The sequence below is a fragment of the Mycteria americana genome, chromosome 1 (assembly GCF_035582795.1).
Source record: "Mycteria americana isolate JAX WOST 10 ecotype Jacksonville Zoo and Gardens chromosome 1, USCA_MyAme_1.0, whole genome shotgun sequence".
NCBI lineage: Eukaryota > Metazoa > Chordata > Aves > Ciconiiformes > Ciconiidae > Mycteria > Mycteria americana.
This window is the reverse complement of record NC_134365.1, coordinates 86,882,104-86,896,561: the sequence shown is the minus strand read 5'-3', so window position 1 is coordinate 86,896,561 and position 14,458 is coordinate 86,882,104. Positions and strand designations below refer to the sequence as shown.

General features: G+C 49.0%; 1 protein-coding gene across 2 annotated transcripts; it reads right to left on the bottom strand.

The window, feature by feature from the left end:
• Positions 1-1,918: 1,918 nt before the first annotated feature.
• Positions 1,919-14,240, bottom strand: ZYX (zyxin). 2 transcript variants are annotated; one of them, XM_075510352.1, is made up of 10 exons: positions 14,087-14,240; positions 10,194-10,454; positions 6,876-7,060; positions 5,803-5,895; positions 5,000-5,506; positions 4,533-4,674; positions 4,281-4,450; positions 3,946-4,124; positions 3,544-3,664; positions 1,919-3,125 (listed from the first exon to the last, which is right to left on the bottom strand). In XM_075510352.1, the coding sequence occupies exons 2-10, from the start codon at positions 10,441-10,443 to the stop codon at positions 3,015-3,017; spliced, it is 1,758 nt and encodes a 585-aa protein (XP_075366467.1). In that variant the 5' UTR covers positions 10,444-10,454; positions 14,087-14,240; the 3' UTR covers positions 1,919-3,014. The 2 variants fall into 2 exon arrangements, with proteins under 2 accessions (XP_075366467.1, XP_075366476.1); XM_075510361.1 differs by lacking the exon at positions 14,087-14,240 and adding an exon at positions 13,854-14,035.
• Between the last annotated feature and the right edge of the window lie 218 nt (positions 14,241-14,458).

Sequence of the window (14,458 nt, the reverse complement as noted above, 5' to 3'; positions counted from 1 at the left end):
TCAGTTCCATGTCCTCAGTACAGCCAGTAGCAAGCCTGAGCATGTATTCCCAATAGGCATTCACACACACAAAATATACATGTATATAATATGTGCATATATATATGTACACACACTGTACATGAGTGGCCTGAGGCAGAAAACACAGCAGTCATGCAAGCACAGCACAAACAGCCTAATCCTATTCCCTTCTCTGGCTGATCAGGATGAACCTGTTAGCAAGAAATATATACATACATACTATGGATCCCTCTAGTGTCTAGGACTGGCTATCCAGTAGCTGGCTCCATGATCTGGAAGCTGCTGGCACCTGAGCAGTTGCTGAGAAGTTGCTGGCACCAGGACATACAAGTCCTTGAGGCCTGCAGCCCCACGCCAGTGGTGGACACTCAGACCCCTCATATGCATGCACACACACACAGGAGCCCTCCAGTAAACAGCCTCAGACATTGGCTCTACCCAGCAGCTGGCCCCAGGATTCCCTGGTCTCCCAGTCACCTCACACACTGATGTGAACTGTTCTGTGGTAGCTGGTCCAGGCTTAACAGTAGCTGACTTCCAGACCTGAGAGTAGCTGGCTTGGACTTCTTGGGAACTCTAGCAGCTGACTGTCAAGACTGGTTTTTCCAGCATCTGGCCAGACTCACAGCCATGCCAATTCATGGCTCTCAAGTCTCTTACCCTACTCACTCACCAGCTATTCTGACTTGATTTTTGCTAGTGATTACACATGGACATACACACCTACACAATATGCATGCACTTAGATATTTCCAGTTGCTGGCACTTAGGCCTCAACATGCACTGAACAGAGTCCCTTCACACAGGAAAATAAAAAAATAAATTAATAAAAGAGATTTTAGTAAGAAGACAGGACAGACTGCACTGACGACACACAGGACACAGCCAGACAAGTGTACTGTGTACATGCAGCCAGCCCCTTCTGTGCCCTTCCCCCCCCCCCCCCAGTTTTCCCTTTTCTTGCCTTTGATCCTGCCCCTACACATCCCATAACAAGTGTTGTAGTCCCCAAATGCTCTTTCCCTGCACCCCATGCCCCTCACAGGGACTAACCTCCCCTTAATCTGCAAAGGGATCTAGACAGCCCTTCCCCTTGACTCTGTTGGACAGGTTTCATACCCAGACACCGGGGCTATAGTCCTCTGGTAGCTCTAGGAGGAGCTAGATTAGATTAGAGTGCTTTTCTCCCCCCTCCCTGCCCCTGTCATTGTTTCTCTCCTCTGTGCTCCTTGGTGGTTGTGGGCATGAGCTTTTAATCACATAATCTAGAAACAATCACTCAAAACAATGCCTACAAAACCAGCAAGAACTCAGATAAGAAAAGAAAACAAATGTACAATTTGTTTCTTCTTTGCTTATCCTATAGGAAACTTCAATGCATTTACTAGATCAATTTGCAAGGAGTCACTAAAGATTTCCCCAAAACTGGCAAGAGAACAAGAGTAGGTTTCATGTCTTTGAAGTGTAGAAGCATTGATGCTTACCACAAAGAGGAGTTTCACCTGCAGTGACCAAGACAGTACCATGCTTAAAACCATAAACATCAAAGCACAAACACTTTCTCAGTAGCAATAGTTAAAAGTAAAGCAAATTGACCACTTTATTCCAGTCTGATGCAAGTGGATTGCAATAACTTGCCTCCCAGAGACACCATGAAGCAGACTACAATCTTGCTGTACTGAAATGCAGTCTTCCACTGCTTTGAATGAGAGCTACTCTTCACGCACAGAAAAGTAAGAAACTAAACAGTCTGAAAAGGAGACCAAGAGGTGGAAAGAGAAAGGCCATTTTCAGACTCATCATTGCTGGAGGCTAGGTGGAATAGCAGCTATACATACATTCTCTACTGCTTAAGACAGGAATTCTCATGGGTAGTTCAACAAATACAGCAGACATGTTAATGGAAAAACCCCACATTTTATTGAATGCAAACAGTGGTTGGACAGTGTACTTATTCAAAAGGTTTGTTCAGTTTGAGAGTTTCTAGTCCAGGAAATGGGTCTCAGTGCAGTAACACTTAGAGCCAGACAGTACATTGCAATTACACTGCAGCTTTCACTGACAGCGGTGAAAGAATCCCTACTGGAACAGGGAGACATTCCTCAGTCTGCTGAATCCTCATTCACGCACTGAGATGCCTCCTTACCATGTGCTGCCCATCCTTATGACGGTCTTTATTTGTAAACATGCATTCTTTGGACTGCTTTGCTACTCTGGTGCCCAGCCTTGCTGTCCAGAAACCATACTGGGAAACAATTCATTTTGGGGAGGAAAAGATTTAAAAAAAAAAAAGTTTCCAAACTCAGGAACAGAGTAGGATTCCAAACATTGCCAGTTTAATCTGGCTAAGGAAAAAAAAGTGACAAGACAGTTAGCCAGTAAAATCCATTAGAGGCAGAAAAGCTATAGTAGGTTAGCTCTTTCCAGCAACGATAACAGAGATTCCCAGTATGTTCTGCCTCCACACTCTAACCCAGGAGTGAGGGAAAGGGCAGGGGAAGACAACCTGATAATGAGGTTGCACAAGGAAAACAAAAAACCCCCAAAACAACCCCCAAAGACAGAAGTGGTGCCGAGATGGAAGCTTCCACCTTCTAAGGTCAAGTCATCGTTCTTGGCTCCATGGAACAGAAGAATGCTCAGCCTTCCCAGCACCTGCCACCAGGTTGTTCTTGCTACTTCCACCAGACGGTGGTGGAGGTCTGGTCTTTCTCCTCCAGAGCCTTAAGCGAACAGATTTTGCACTCGCCTAGATCATAGCCCCCAGCCTGGAATACAGTGTGGCCAGGAAGTGGCTACAGGAGAAGTCGTCCTTTCTTGGTGGGTGTGCAGAGTGAAGTCTAGGAGCAGTGAATCCTACATGAGTAAAGAACTGCGCTGGCATAGTCTCTGTTGGTAGCAATCTGCCTTGTCAGGCAGAGGGACAGGACAATGGTAGGGAGGGGAAGAGTATTGAGTGCAGGGGTCTTGAGGGTATGCCCACTCCAAACTCCTCAGCGTGTCGTTTTGGCACGAACAGTGTGACACTTCATACACAGAACGTGCCCATCCAGTGGAAAGCACCCATTCTCATCTGCTTCAATGGACAAGGGCTTCCCACAGTCCTAAACAGTGAAAGAAAAGAGGGAGGGAGCTCAATGACAGTCAACAGCAGGGTAAATGCATTCAAGGATGTAAGAAATGCCCCACTGGATCAGGATAATGGCTCACAGCCCACTCCTCTGTCTCTGATGGTGCTAATACAGGATACTATTTTGAGGGAAGAGCAAGCCCTTTCTGTGATCCCAGCATGTTCCTCTGGTATACACAGGCTGTATTAGGGATGTTAGAGACTACAGCCCTTCATAGTCCTTGTTCATGGACCTGTGGTCTGTGCATGTCTAATCTTTTTCTGAACCTGCTTCAAAATGCTCCAGATCAATTAAAAACAATCTTAGTGTTTGGTCAGGATAGACAACAAAGGTGCCCAGTTGCTGGTGATGGGAACGGGAAAGATGACAGGAGTGGGGCCACCAGGCTTACCTCACACTTGTAACATTTCATGTGGAAATTTTTCTCCAATGCCACCACACGCACCGTCTCATCCTTTCCAGGCTCTGGCATGATAGGCTCACTACAGACTGAGCAGCGTGGAGCATACTTCCTGCAACCACAAAAATATGGAGGAGACCATGACCACCACAGTGGCATTGAATGTGGGTTCCTCACTGCTGTACAATAGTATTAGCAGCAGAGGAATAATAAATCACAAGTAAGTTCAGGTGGGAAAAGACTTTAATTGCTACAAGGTACATTGCTGACTCATTTTTAACTTCATGTCCAACAGATCACATGGGCAACCCAACCCCACACTGCAGCAAAATTAAACAGGTGTGAGGGAATCTGCCTTCTTTCAGATACCACATGCACGTGCTCTCTCCATACCTGTGGTAGTCATCCACACAGTGAGGCTGGTTGGACTGGTCCACAATAAAAGAGGCCCCCTCAAGAGGGGTATGGCACATCACGCAGGTGAAGCACTGGGGATGGTATGAGTTACCAGTGGCCTTCAGCATCCGGTCTGTGATGGTCTGTTTGCAGACACTACACTTTTCCAAGGTCCCCTAAGCCCAAAGGAAACAAGTAAGACACATTAATCCAATCCCCACCCCTGGGAGGCTACACCACAGACAGGCAAGATGGAAGGAGGAAGGGAAAGCAAGAGAGAGCAAGCACAGCAAGCTCAGCTCTCTCCAGCAGCTTTCATCCCAGTGACTCACAGCATAGCAGTCCTCACAGAAGGGTTTCTCATCCACGTTATAGAACTGCTGCCCCTGCAGCTGCTTCTCACATTTGAAGCAGGTGAAGCATTCCACATGGAAAAGGCGGTCCAGGGCCCTCACAGCTGGCTGGGTTCGTGATAGGGGCTTCCGGCAGAAGCCGCAGAGCTCTGTCAATGGAAGAAGAAAGGGATTAGGAGAGAGGAAAATCCACCAGTCTTAGTCCTACTGCTGTCCACTGAGGGAACGCACCAGAAGTAGCAGCCTCTGCAGCAGGCGGATGCTCCATATCCTTCATTAGTTTCTGGGTCAACATCTCCAGCTCTTCCACCTCCTTCATGGTCAGACAGGAATTTCCCCTAGGTGGATCTGCACTGGAGCCTGTGGGTCTATGCTGCAGGAAGAGGAAACATTCAATCCCATAGGACACATACAGACAGACTCCCTCCCACCCTGTCCCTAATAAACCTACTTCTCTCACCTTTACTTCTCTTCTCTGTCTCCCTCTAGGGAACAATCTGCCATCCACTGTGCTTGCCTCTTGCCACCTTTACATGAAGTCCTGTCCCTCTCCACCACTGTCTCTAGTTGCATCTCTCTTTCAGACAGGCAACAGCTTCCCCTAGCCTGGGACATACCCTCCCTCCTCATCCTCCAACTTGACCCCCAGTGATGGTGTGCCTGTCCAGAGACACTGGTCCCACAGCTCTATCCCTTACCATGTCTTTTGCAGCAGCAGGTTGTTCTGTGGGACGCGGCTTCTCCTGCACTTGGGGTCTTTCCCTCTGCTGGGCATAGGTGAAATTGGGAGGCTGTGGCCGAGAGGAGGGACCTGAAGGTGAAGGGGCTGTGAACTGGGTCTGAAGGGAGGTAGGATATCTTGCAGAGTTTGAGGGAGCCATGGGAACACTGGCATCTGATTTGGATCCAGACTTAGGAGAGCCAGCAACAGGGGGTGGGGTGAATTTAGGGGTAGTCTGAGCAGGAGGGAGAGAGGAAGGTGGAGGGACTGGTGCTAGGGGCTCCTTGCGTTGCTGTGGGGCTGCCCACGGGGTTGGGGCAGGGTTCAAATCCACTCCAGGGGTCTTGAAAGATAAGCTTCCACTTGGCTTGGGAATGAACTTGGAAGGAAAAGAATGAGGAGTATCTCTGGGTGCAGATGGTATTTCCACATGGGCTTTTGGGGCCGATGGCTTCTCCAGAGAACCTGTGGATCCTGGAGATATCTGTAAAGGGAACCAACAGAGAGAAACAGGCAGTTATCAGCAAGGTGGAAGAGAAAATACACTCTCTATAGCAGTAAGTCAGCAGCTATCCCAGACCCACAATGCTAAGAGTTCCCATGCTGTTACATATTTAGCAGTCCTGACAAGTTGCAAGACCTATGCCTTCTGGTCCTTCATGTACACTTTCTTGCTATGGTTTATCCAGCCATTTTAATCTTCAGTAGCACCCTTCTCACTACCTCTGTTCAGCAAACCAGTCATCTCTCCTTCCACCTGCAACATTCTGGAGAGCTCACCCGGGATCTGAAGGGGTCATTCTTCTCCATGTCATCCAACATTACGGACAGTGAGTCAATCTCAAGATCAATGCTGCTCATCTTGCCACGTACCTATACCACCATCCATGAGGAAAGAGGGAGCAGAGCACGTTACAGGAACAGCCAGAGAGCCGGGTGTATCCCCTTACAATAGCAGATTGCGACACTTTGGACTGTGGTACAGATCTGCTCCTTGCTTTGAGTGGATAGCAAGTTGGTAAGGATAGACAGGGCACAGTCTCCAAGGTCTATAAACAGTGGGAAAATGCACAGCCCAAAGAAACTCACAGACAGACTTAAGTAGGAAAAGACATCTAGAGGTCCCTAGTCCAACACCCTGCTCACAGCAGGGCTAACTCCCAAGCTAGACCAGGTTGCTCAGGGCCTTGTCCAGGTGATTTCTGAACATCCCCAAGGATGCAGATTCCCCAGCCTCTCTGGACACCTGTGCCAGTGTTGAGCCACCCCTGGAGGGGAACAGGTTTTTCTTCTGTTCAACAGGAATTTCCCTTGCAGAAACTTGTGTCCATTGTCTCTTGTTCTCTTGTTGTGCCCCAGTAAGAAGAATCTGTCTTCTCTCCAGCCCTCCTTTAGGTATTGCAGGCTGCAGTTAGATTCCTGCCTTGGCCTCCTCTTCTGCAGGCTGAACAGACCCAGGTCCCACATCACGTGCCCCAACCCCCAACGAGCCCAAATGGAAACATTCCTCCAAGATGCAGCCTCACTAGCACCAAAGAGAGACAAATAATCACTGTCCTTGTCCTGCTGACTACACTCTCACAAATGCAGCCCAGCATGTGGTTGGCCTTTATTACCACAAGGGTGCATTGCTGGCTCACATTCAACTCACTGTCCACCAGGAACCCCAGGTCCTTCATCTGCAGAGCTGTAACCCAGCCAGTTGACCCTGACCTATGCTGGTCCATGGGGTGGTAGTATTTTCTGCTTTCCGAGATCTCAGGGCTTCCTGCTGCTGAGTTCAGAGGGTAGTGAGAAGCTGTCCCAACTCACAGAGCATCACGAGAAACTATACTTCCCTTGACCTCACTCACCTGTGGGGCAGGCACCTTGCTCACAGGCCCTTCATCAAACATCAGCGGAGGAGGAGGAGAAATAAAAACTTCTTCTGGGGCTGGTGGAAAAGGCTCTTCAAAGGGTGGTGGGGGTGGGGGAAAAGCACAGTTTGAGGAGAAACTTGCCTCCTCTCCAGGTGGGGGAGGAGGTGGCAGCGGCAGATCTATGGGGAAGAATGAGAATAAAAGCAATTTGGGATTATTTCTTACTCTTAGCCAGTACAAACCCCAGGAGGGGTCTTGAGGGTATTATAGCAAGTAGTTCCCCAGTACCCAGTGGACCCCAGCACCCATCAAGGACAACTGAACTCCACAGCCTGGCTTTCACCTTCTCCAAAGCTATTTGCCATCATATAAACCTTCCTCAGTAGCTACTGCAATTAGTCACTAGGAAAAGTTATTGTATAATTGGGAAACGTCTTACTATGCCCCTTCCCACTTCTCTCATTCTTTGGTCCCTAGCATATGCTTCTCTTGCCAGTAACTGGCTCAGATTGCTGAATACAGAGCAGCATTAGAAGGAATGCCAGCAGACAACCCAGGACACTGAAGAGCCTGCGTTATTACAGGAAAATAAGCCGGCACCTCACAGCTGGCTAGTTAAGCAGTACAAGAAACAACTAGGGGGAAAAAAAGGCCAGTCGGACCAACTACCCCTTATGCATATAAGGAATCTTTGAAACTGCTTTATTTTTCTGGGAGATGAAAAAAGCTTTCCTTTTGGAGGCTAAAATGTCCCCATACCCGATACAGATTAGGACATGAGAAATTTTCCAGAATCCTTTTAAGCAGGCTGAAAAGCACCAGAGTGCTTCAGTCTCCTGGAAGAAAACCCCATTGCTTCCATCTATTCATACTTCCCAAAGATGTGGAACAGGCAAAAAGAGACATTTGCTACTACAATGCAGTCAAATATAAACGTGAATCCTCTTTCCTTCACCATGTATGGGAGAAGTCATCCTCTTATCCAAGCAGCAAAGAACACTGAAGACAAGGAGACATAACTTCCACATCCCTTCTTCTGGACAGCCACCTCTCTTCCTAGCTAGCCCCAACCAGCTGTAGGGTGAAAGACCACGGTTTTCTCTCATGCTACTCCATGTGCAACTTCTAACAGCAGTAATCGAATCGTCTCATCTTTATATCCAGCTGTTGTCAGCAGACTTTGTAAGACTTCTCATCTGTAACCTAAGGGAGATGATACTGCCCTTTCAGAAAATGAAAGCCAAAATCTTATTAGCCAGTGGAACGCATAAACCGCACTGGTATGCAGCACCTCTTTCAAGCCTTCTTATGCTACAGAAATTCTCCTTGGTGTGTGGGAAAGTAATACTAGGCTGGTAGTTTTTCTTTGAAACTACAGTTTGGGATCAAGTTTGTATACACTTGCCTTTTGATTTATTGAAATGATAAAGAATATTGCAGAAACGAAGCCCTGATCTGCTGTCACATTATTTCAGATGCACTAAAAGCCTGTTTTATGAATTAGTCACACAAACAAAAAAGTTCCCCACTAAGTTACTGTACCAGATTTATAGAATGATCAATACTAAATGTAACATTCCTACAGCAATACTAACTTAGCCATGCTGTCATTTAAGACAAAGAGACCAACTGCTATGGCTTTCCGTTACACTACTTTTTGTTTGGGGAATGTGTAGGAAAGGGAGAGAAGGATTGAAGAGATGCATCAGAGAAGGATCAAATCAGATGCATATCTCTCGTGACTGAGAGGTGGTTGTTGAACCACCACTTTGGTGGTTCATCTATACTTCAGATATCTTGCTGGCAGCCCTTACCTGATGGCAACACAGCAGTTTAAGCCAAATGGTTCTTTTGCTAACATTTCTGTCAAGTTAGTTCCTCCATAATAAGCTTTATAAGGAAAGGAGAAGTGGAGAAAACAACACCCAATCCTCCACTCACACTGTATATTGAAAAATAATTTCTACCATCCATCTGTCTACTTTTGTACTTCAGGTAATGTATTTGTGTCAGTTTGAGACCTTCTGACAGACACATCCCTAATCCACACAACTATAGCAGAAAATCGTAAAGCCTAATGAAAATCATAAAGCATAAAGCCTATCCCCGCCAAAACAAGGACACCTAAGATGGGACCTTGAATTACAGACACAAGATTTCAGCCAACAATACATGAGAAAAAGGTCACCAGAGTTAGCTGGTACAATTCTAGGAGATAGAAGCACCAACATGCTGAGGCCCTTGTGACTTGAGAAATGGAAAAAATGGCTTAGTAATTTGTCTCCTCTGAGCACAGGACCAGCCTTCCTACCATCAGGTCAGCTGCCCACTAACTTAGCATGCTAACCTAGAAAACATCAGTGTTGCACAGTCTACGCTAGACAGTGAAAGGAATGAAATTTAAAACAGCAGTTAGCATTACCTGAACATGTGTGTCCCAACTGAGGTGCACCCTGATAGAGTCTTGGGGTAACATGCAGCATCAAGCATTAGCAAGAGGTGCCTAGGGAAATTTCTGGTGGCCCTACGCTGATCAATTCCAACTAGAGCACCCCACAACCAGGAACCTTCTGCTTCTTAGAGGACATAAAAACAACCAACCAACAAAAAACGAAACAAAAAAACCACCCCACCACCACAGGAAATAAAAAAAAAATTAAAAAAAGAAAACCACACTAAAGCAAGAACTCACTCTACACAGGAAAATACACCCAACTCAAACCACTAAGAAAAAGTATAAAACTCTACAAGCCATACAAACTCTAAGTCTCACTTCCTGTTTATGATAGCTTCCACCATTTTTTCATGCAATTATTTCTTCCTCCCCATCTCCAGCGGCAAAGATGGCAATTGCAGAGTCCACAAAAAGGATCTCTACGCAGTCAGAGACAACCAGCCTGAGCTGAGATGAATCAATAAGGAGAATAGCATGATTCATCACCATCAGGGTCAACTTCCCTGCAACATATTTGCGCTCAGACATGCTGGCCAGAAACTGACTGCAGTTACACAATTATGCACTCAGGGTATACTATGAAAAATCCACTGCGTTCCTCCAGCATCAGTGCAATGCAGGATTGCCTTCCCGGCTCCTTTCCTAATGGAGATACTACATATTTTGAGATCCCTTTAAAATCTTTATTTCATTCTGAACCTGCCAGCCTCTATAGCAAGAGGATCCTTCACTTATAGCAGTTATGGGCCTGTTCTCATATAAACCCCAGTTACAGACCTCACACCCTGAGAATTTAGAAATTCTCAGGGAGAATTCACAGCTGAGAATTCACATCTGACACGCCAGCCCTCACCTACCTTCTGCCAGCAGGGACATGGATGCTGATGGAATCTCCCCCACCTTCCCCATCTGAGCACGCTGGGCGCCAGCTCCAGGAGGCGGGGGCAGCGACGACTCTGATGCACCCCCAGCCTTGAAGGGGTTCACCTTGGGTTTAGGGGCAACCACAGGTGCAAACTTCTTCTGTGGGTTGTAGAAGGAAGGGGTAGAAATGTTGATACTGACTGTGGATGTCATGCGGGTCCCTGGGGCACCTGGGGAGGCCATCTTCTCAGCACCTGGCAGGAGACAAGAAGGAGGAAACCTATATGAAGTCAGCCTTGGGCCAGAGTGGAAATTAATAGAGAGGAACATGTGACACAGAGGAATAAAGGATTTTAAGTCCAGCCAGAGGCTGAGATGCCTGAGCAGAGCCCAGAACACTTCCAGGATCAGCACAGGAAAAAGGAGGAACAGAAACTGCAGACAGCTCGAATGAGCCAGCACACTTCACCATCTCAACTCAGTATGGCATTAGCTGCAAAGGGGTTCTTGCCACGGAGAAAACCAAGCTCTTTGCTGCATGAGAACCCTGCATGCACGCATACTGGAGAGGACAGCAACAGGGCACCAGAACGAGTGTTATCCACCAAGCACACCAAGCCCCACACACCCTAAGGAGGGTGCCCCCATACATGCTCTCCCAGAACTGGAATTAGCATTTCCTCTCCCCCGCTTACCCGATAACACCAGCCAGTTCCTCTTGACCTCAGCCTGTGACAGCCCCAGTAATGTCCCCTTCACCCCCCCAACCCTGGCACACCCCCTGCATCTTCCATCCGTTACCTCCAGACCCCTGCATGCCGGAGGAGCGCAGGCAGCTGCGGCAGAGGCAGAACAACAGGGCGGGTGAGGATTTCCCGGGTGTCACATGCCCAGGCGGAGTCCCCTGCTCTCCGGATCTCGCCTCCGCTTTCTCTCTTTCCTGCCCCCGGCGAGGGTGACAGCGGCTCCCGCCACCCCTCACCGGCTGGGCCGGCGCCCGCTCCGCCCCCGCCAGGAAGCGCTCCTCGGATGCCGGCCGCCGCTCCGCCGCCCCCCTTGGGCCGCGAGAGGCGCAGCCAGTACCGCTGCCGCCGGGGCTCCCGTCCTCCAGGCAGTGCAGCCGCGGTCCTGCTCTGCGCCAAGGACAGCCTGTGGGGTGGGCGGGGGGCAAGCGCTCCGCTTGCAGCATGCGGGCGTACCAACCCTCTCCCCTCACTCCCTTCCACCACCAGACTCGAACAGCCAGAGGAGAGCCCCGCCAAGTCGGCTGTTTCAGGAACCACAGGTCTCATAACGAGAGCCACATTTCTAGGATTCCCCAAGTCCTGCAATCCAGGCCAGAAATCTCACCCGTGCTAGAAATCTCCATGAAGCCAGATGCTTTGTTGTAAAGCCTGGCATGCCTATAGTCCTAACATTCCAGCACAATAGTGCTTCCGCCAGCACAGGGGCTCTGTGCCAGCATTTCAAGTTGGCATGTTCAAATCAGTGCCTCTCCACGCTGCCGGCCTCTCTCACACGGACAATAACAGCTGCTGGAACAGCCAGCCTTGGTGCCACAAACATCCGCCCACCACTAATTCACCCATGGCTGCTGCTAAGGCCTACATGCCCTGTTCTAAGCACTCCCATGATTCAGTGCAATATGGGAAGATATAGTAACCTGTAACAGCTTCTCCAGGTCACAAGCTTATGACAACACAGACAAAAGTCTGTGCTGCTGCACTTTTTGTTCCCTTTGTGCAGGGCTGATGAGTTGCATGCACTTTGGCAAACTCTTCCAGGCTTTTCAAAAGGAGGAAGAGGCTGCAATAGTAAGCAGCAGCCAAAAAGCTGTGCTGAGCATGTCCCACATGATCCAGCATGGGAAAGGGCCAAGGCAGAAGAGTAATTAGCAAGGTCTGTCCTCAATCCCTCAGACTTGTAGGCATCAACAGACTTGCAAGTCAGAAGGGACTGACCAAGTCCCTCCAGTCTGCAGCTTCCCACCAAGCTACAGAAGCTATTAAAAAGACCTCCAGCCTTTCTTTAGAGACTTCTGCCTTGTGCTCCACCGTTTCACTATAGTGTAATGAACCACTTGGCAGTAGTTCTACCAGAACTGACAGCATTATGAGCAGAACACCACAGTGACAGTGTCACTTCTGATCATGATTCATACTGGGGTCAGTCCACATAGAGACAGTCTTGGGACATCAGCTGCTTCACAAAAAAGCGCTGGGTTTGCTACCAGTAGCTGCTATTTCCCTTAACTCAAAGCAGCCCATTTCCCGATATCCTGTGTCACACTTAAGGCCCTTTCTGCTCATAGCTGTCTCCATCAAGAAACTGCTCCTGCTCATCCTCACTTCTGTTTATTGATCCACCCCCACACAGACCAAACAGGCTGAGAAAGGCTGGCCTTGCGGAGAGAGTCATCCCCCCCAGCCCTGCAGCGTTGCCAATACCATCTAAGCCTTACCAGAAACACACAGCTTATGCGAGTCCTGTGGCACTGTTTGTAAAAGCTATTGGAGAGGGAGTATCGCACCAGCAGACCTCATCTCAAATCTTTCTTGTCCTCACATTTTCCCTGCGGTGAGAGATTTTTCTGCCTACTGTAACAGCACTTAAGATGACTCAAGTGGAGCTATGAAGAAAGATGTCCCCACAGGACACAATCAGGATACTTAGTTGCCTCATACACTTTTTCTCTCTAACGAGGGCAAGGAGAAGTAGGAGGACAGAACCAAGTGGCACCTCCTTCAGCAGCAGGGTCACCTCCCAGAAGGTCCCATGGTGGGTCTGCCACCTCTTATGCACCCAGACAGCTTTCAGTTCTTTGACCCCAAGACACCCCCTTCAAAAGCTCAGCTCCTTTCCTGGGGTAGCTAAAGGAGGAGGAACCTGAGGAAGCAGAGAGCTGAGTGTTATTTTTCACCCTCTGTTGGTAGAAAGCAGTTTGCCTCCTGCCACATAGGGAGCCCCCGTAAAAGCTAGCCCAGCACTGCGGTCTGACACACCGCATCCGTACTTCCCCTATTTGCCAACTTCCTCCCAACTGAGGGGGGTCAGAAGGAGAACTATAGCACAAAATACAGAATATGAAATGAACAGATTAAACAGATTTAGGAGTTATGCTTATTTTCATCCTCTCATACAGACTAATTCCATAAAGTTCTCCCAGCCTGGCCCAAAGTTACAAAGCTTCAAAGAGAGCAAAGTCCTATCAGCTATGCAACTGCAAGGTAGAGTCTTAAAACAACCGGGCTGGGGGAGGGGGGCATTCAGAGTTACAAACTTCTCCCACACATGCTGGGCTTGCCTCCTCCCTGTGCGGGGGAGAGATAAAAACTCCAAAAAGCTATGCAAACATATTTAAAACGTTAGGAAGTTCTACGACTTTGCAAGACTTGCGCCTTCACTGTCTCAGGGCACCCCCAGAGAAACAGAAACTCATAAATTAAACACATTTCATACACAAAGAGCCCCAGATTCCTCTCTCTCAAGCACATCTGGAAAAAGGCTCCATAGGTGTCTCACTCATCCGTACGCACACAAAAGAGAGCTTGTCCCGAGTAAAACCAGGCAACACCCCCTCCCTCTTCCCCGCTGCTGGAGCTACACACGAGCGTTTAGCTGCCTCCATTTCACCGGGAGGGAAGAAAACTCACCAGATTCACACACACGCGAACCTCTCTTCTGCGGAAGGGCAAAAAACCCCAGGAGCCACGACCGTAGGTCAATCCCAAAGAGACCAAGACTTTGTACGAAGGGAGCAATCCTCCCGGCGGGAGCGGCAGGAAACCCGCACGCCCCGACGCAGGCGCACACCCCTACTGGCTCAACACCAGCCCCAGTGCTGCAGACAAAAAGGTTTTTCGCTAGGCCAAGAGAAGAGACTCACCTCTAGGCACAGGGCTCGGGGGAGCGGGAAATGCCACTCCCAGGGCTGGAGATCCTGGGGCTGGGGCTGGGCTGGGCTGCTCTGCCCCCGCACGGCCGGCTGGCCGGCCCGCCTGCCTGCCTGCTTGCCGGGAAAGGCAGCAGAAATGAAAGGTAGGGGAGCTGCTGAGCCCAAATGCTTCCTACCAACTCGCGAAAAAAGCCTCGCCCAGGCAAAGTTGTTTGACCATAAAAGGAGAGAGGCTGCGCGAACAGCTGAGCTCACTCGCTGGGGAATGTGGCAATGAGGTAAGGGGGGAAGGCGCGCACCGCCGGGGGATGGGGCTTGCTGGGGCAGTGGCGGCGGGAGCCCTGGGCTGGCATCTTGTGTGCG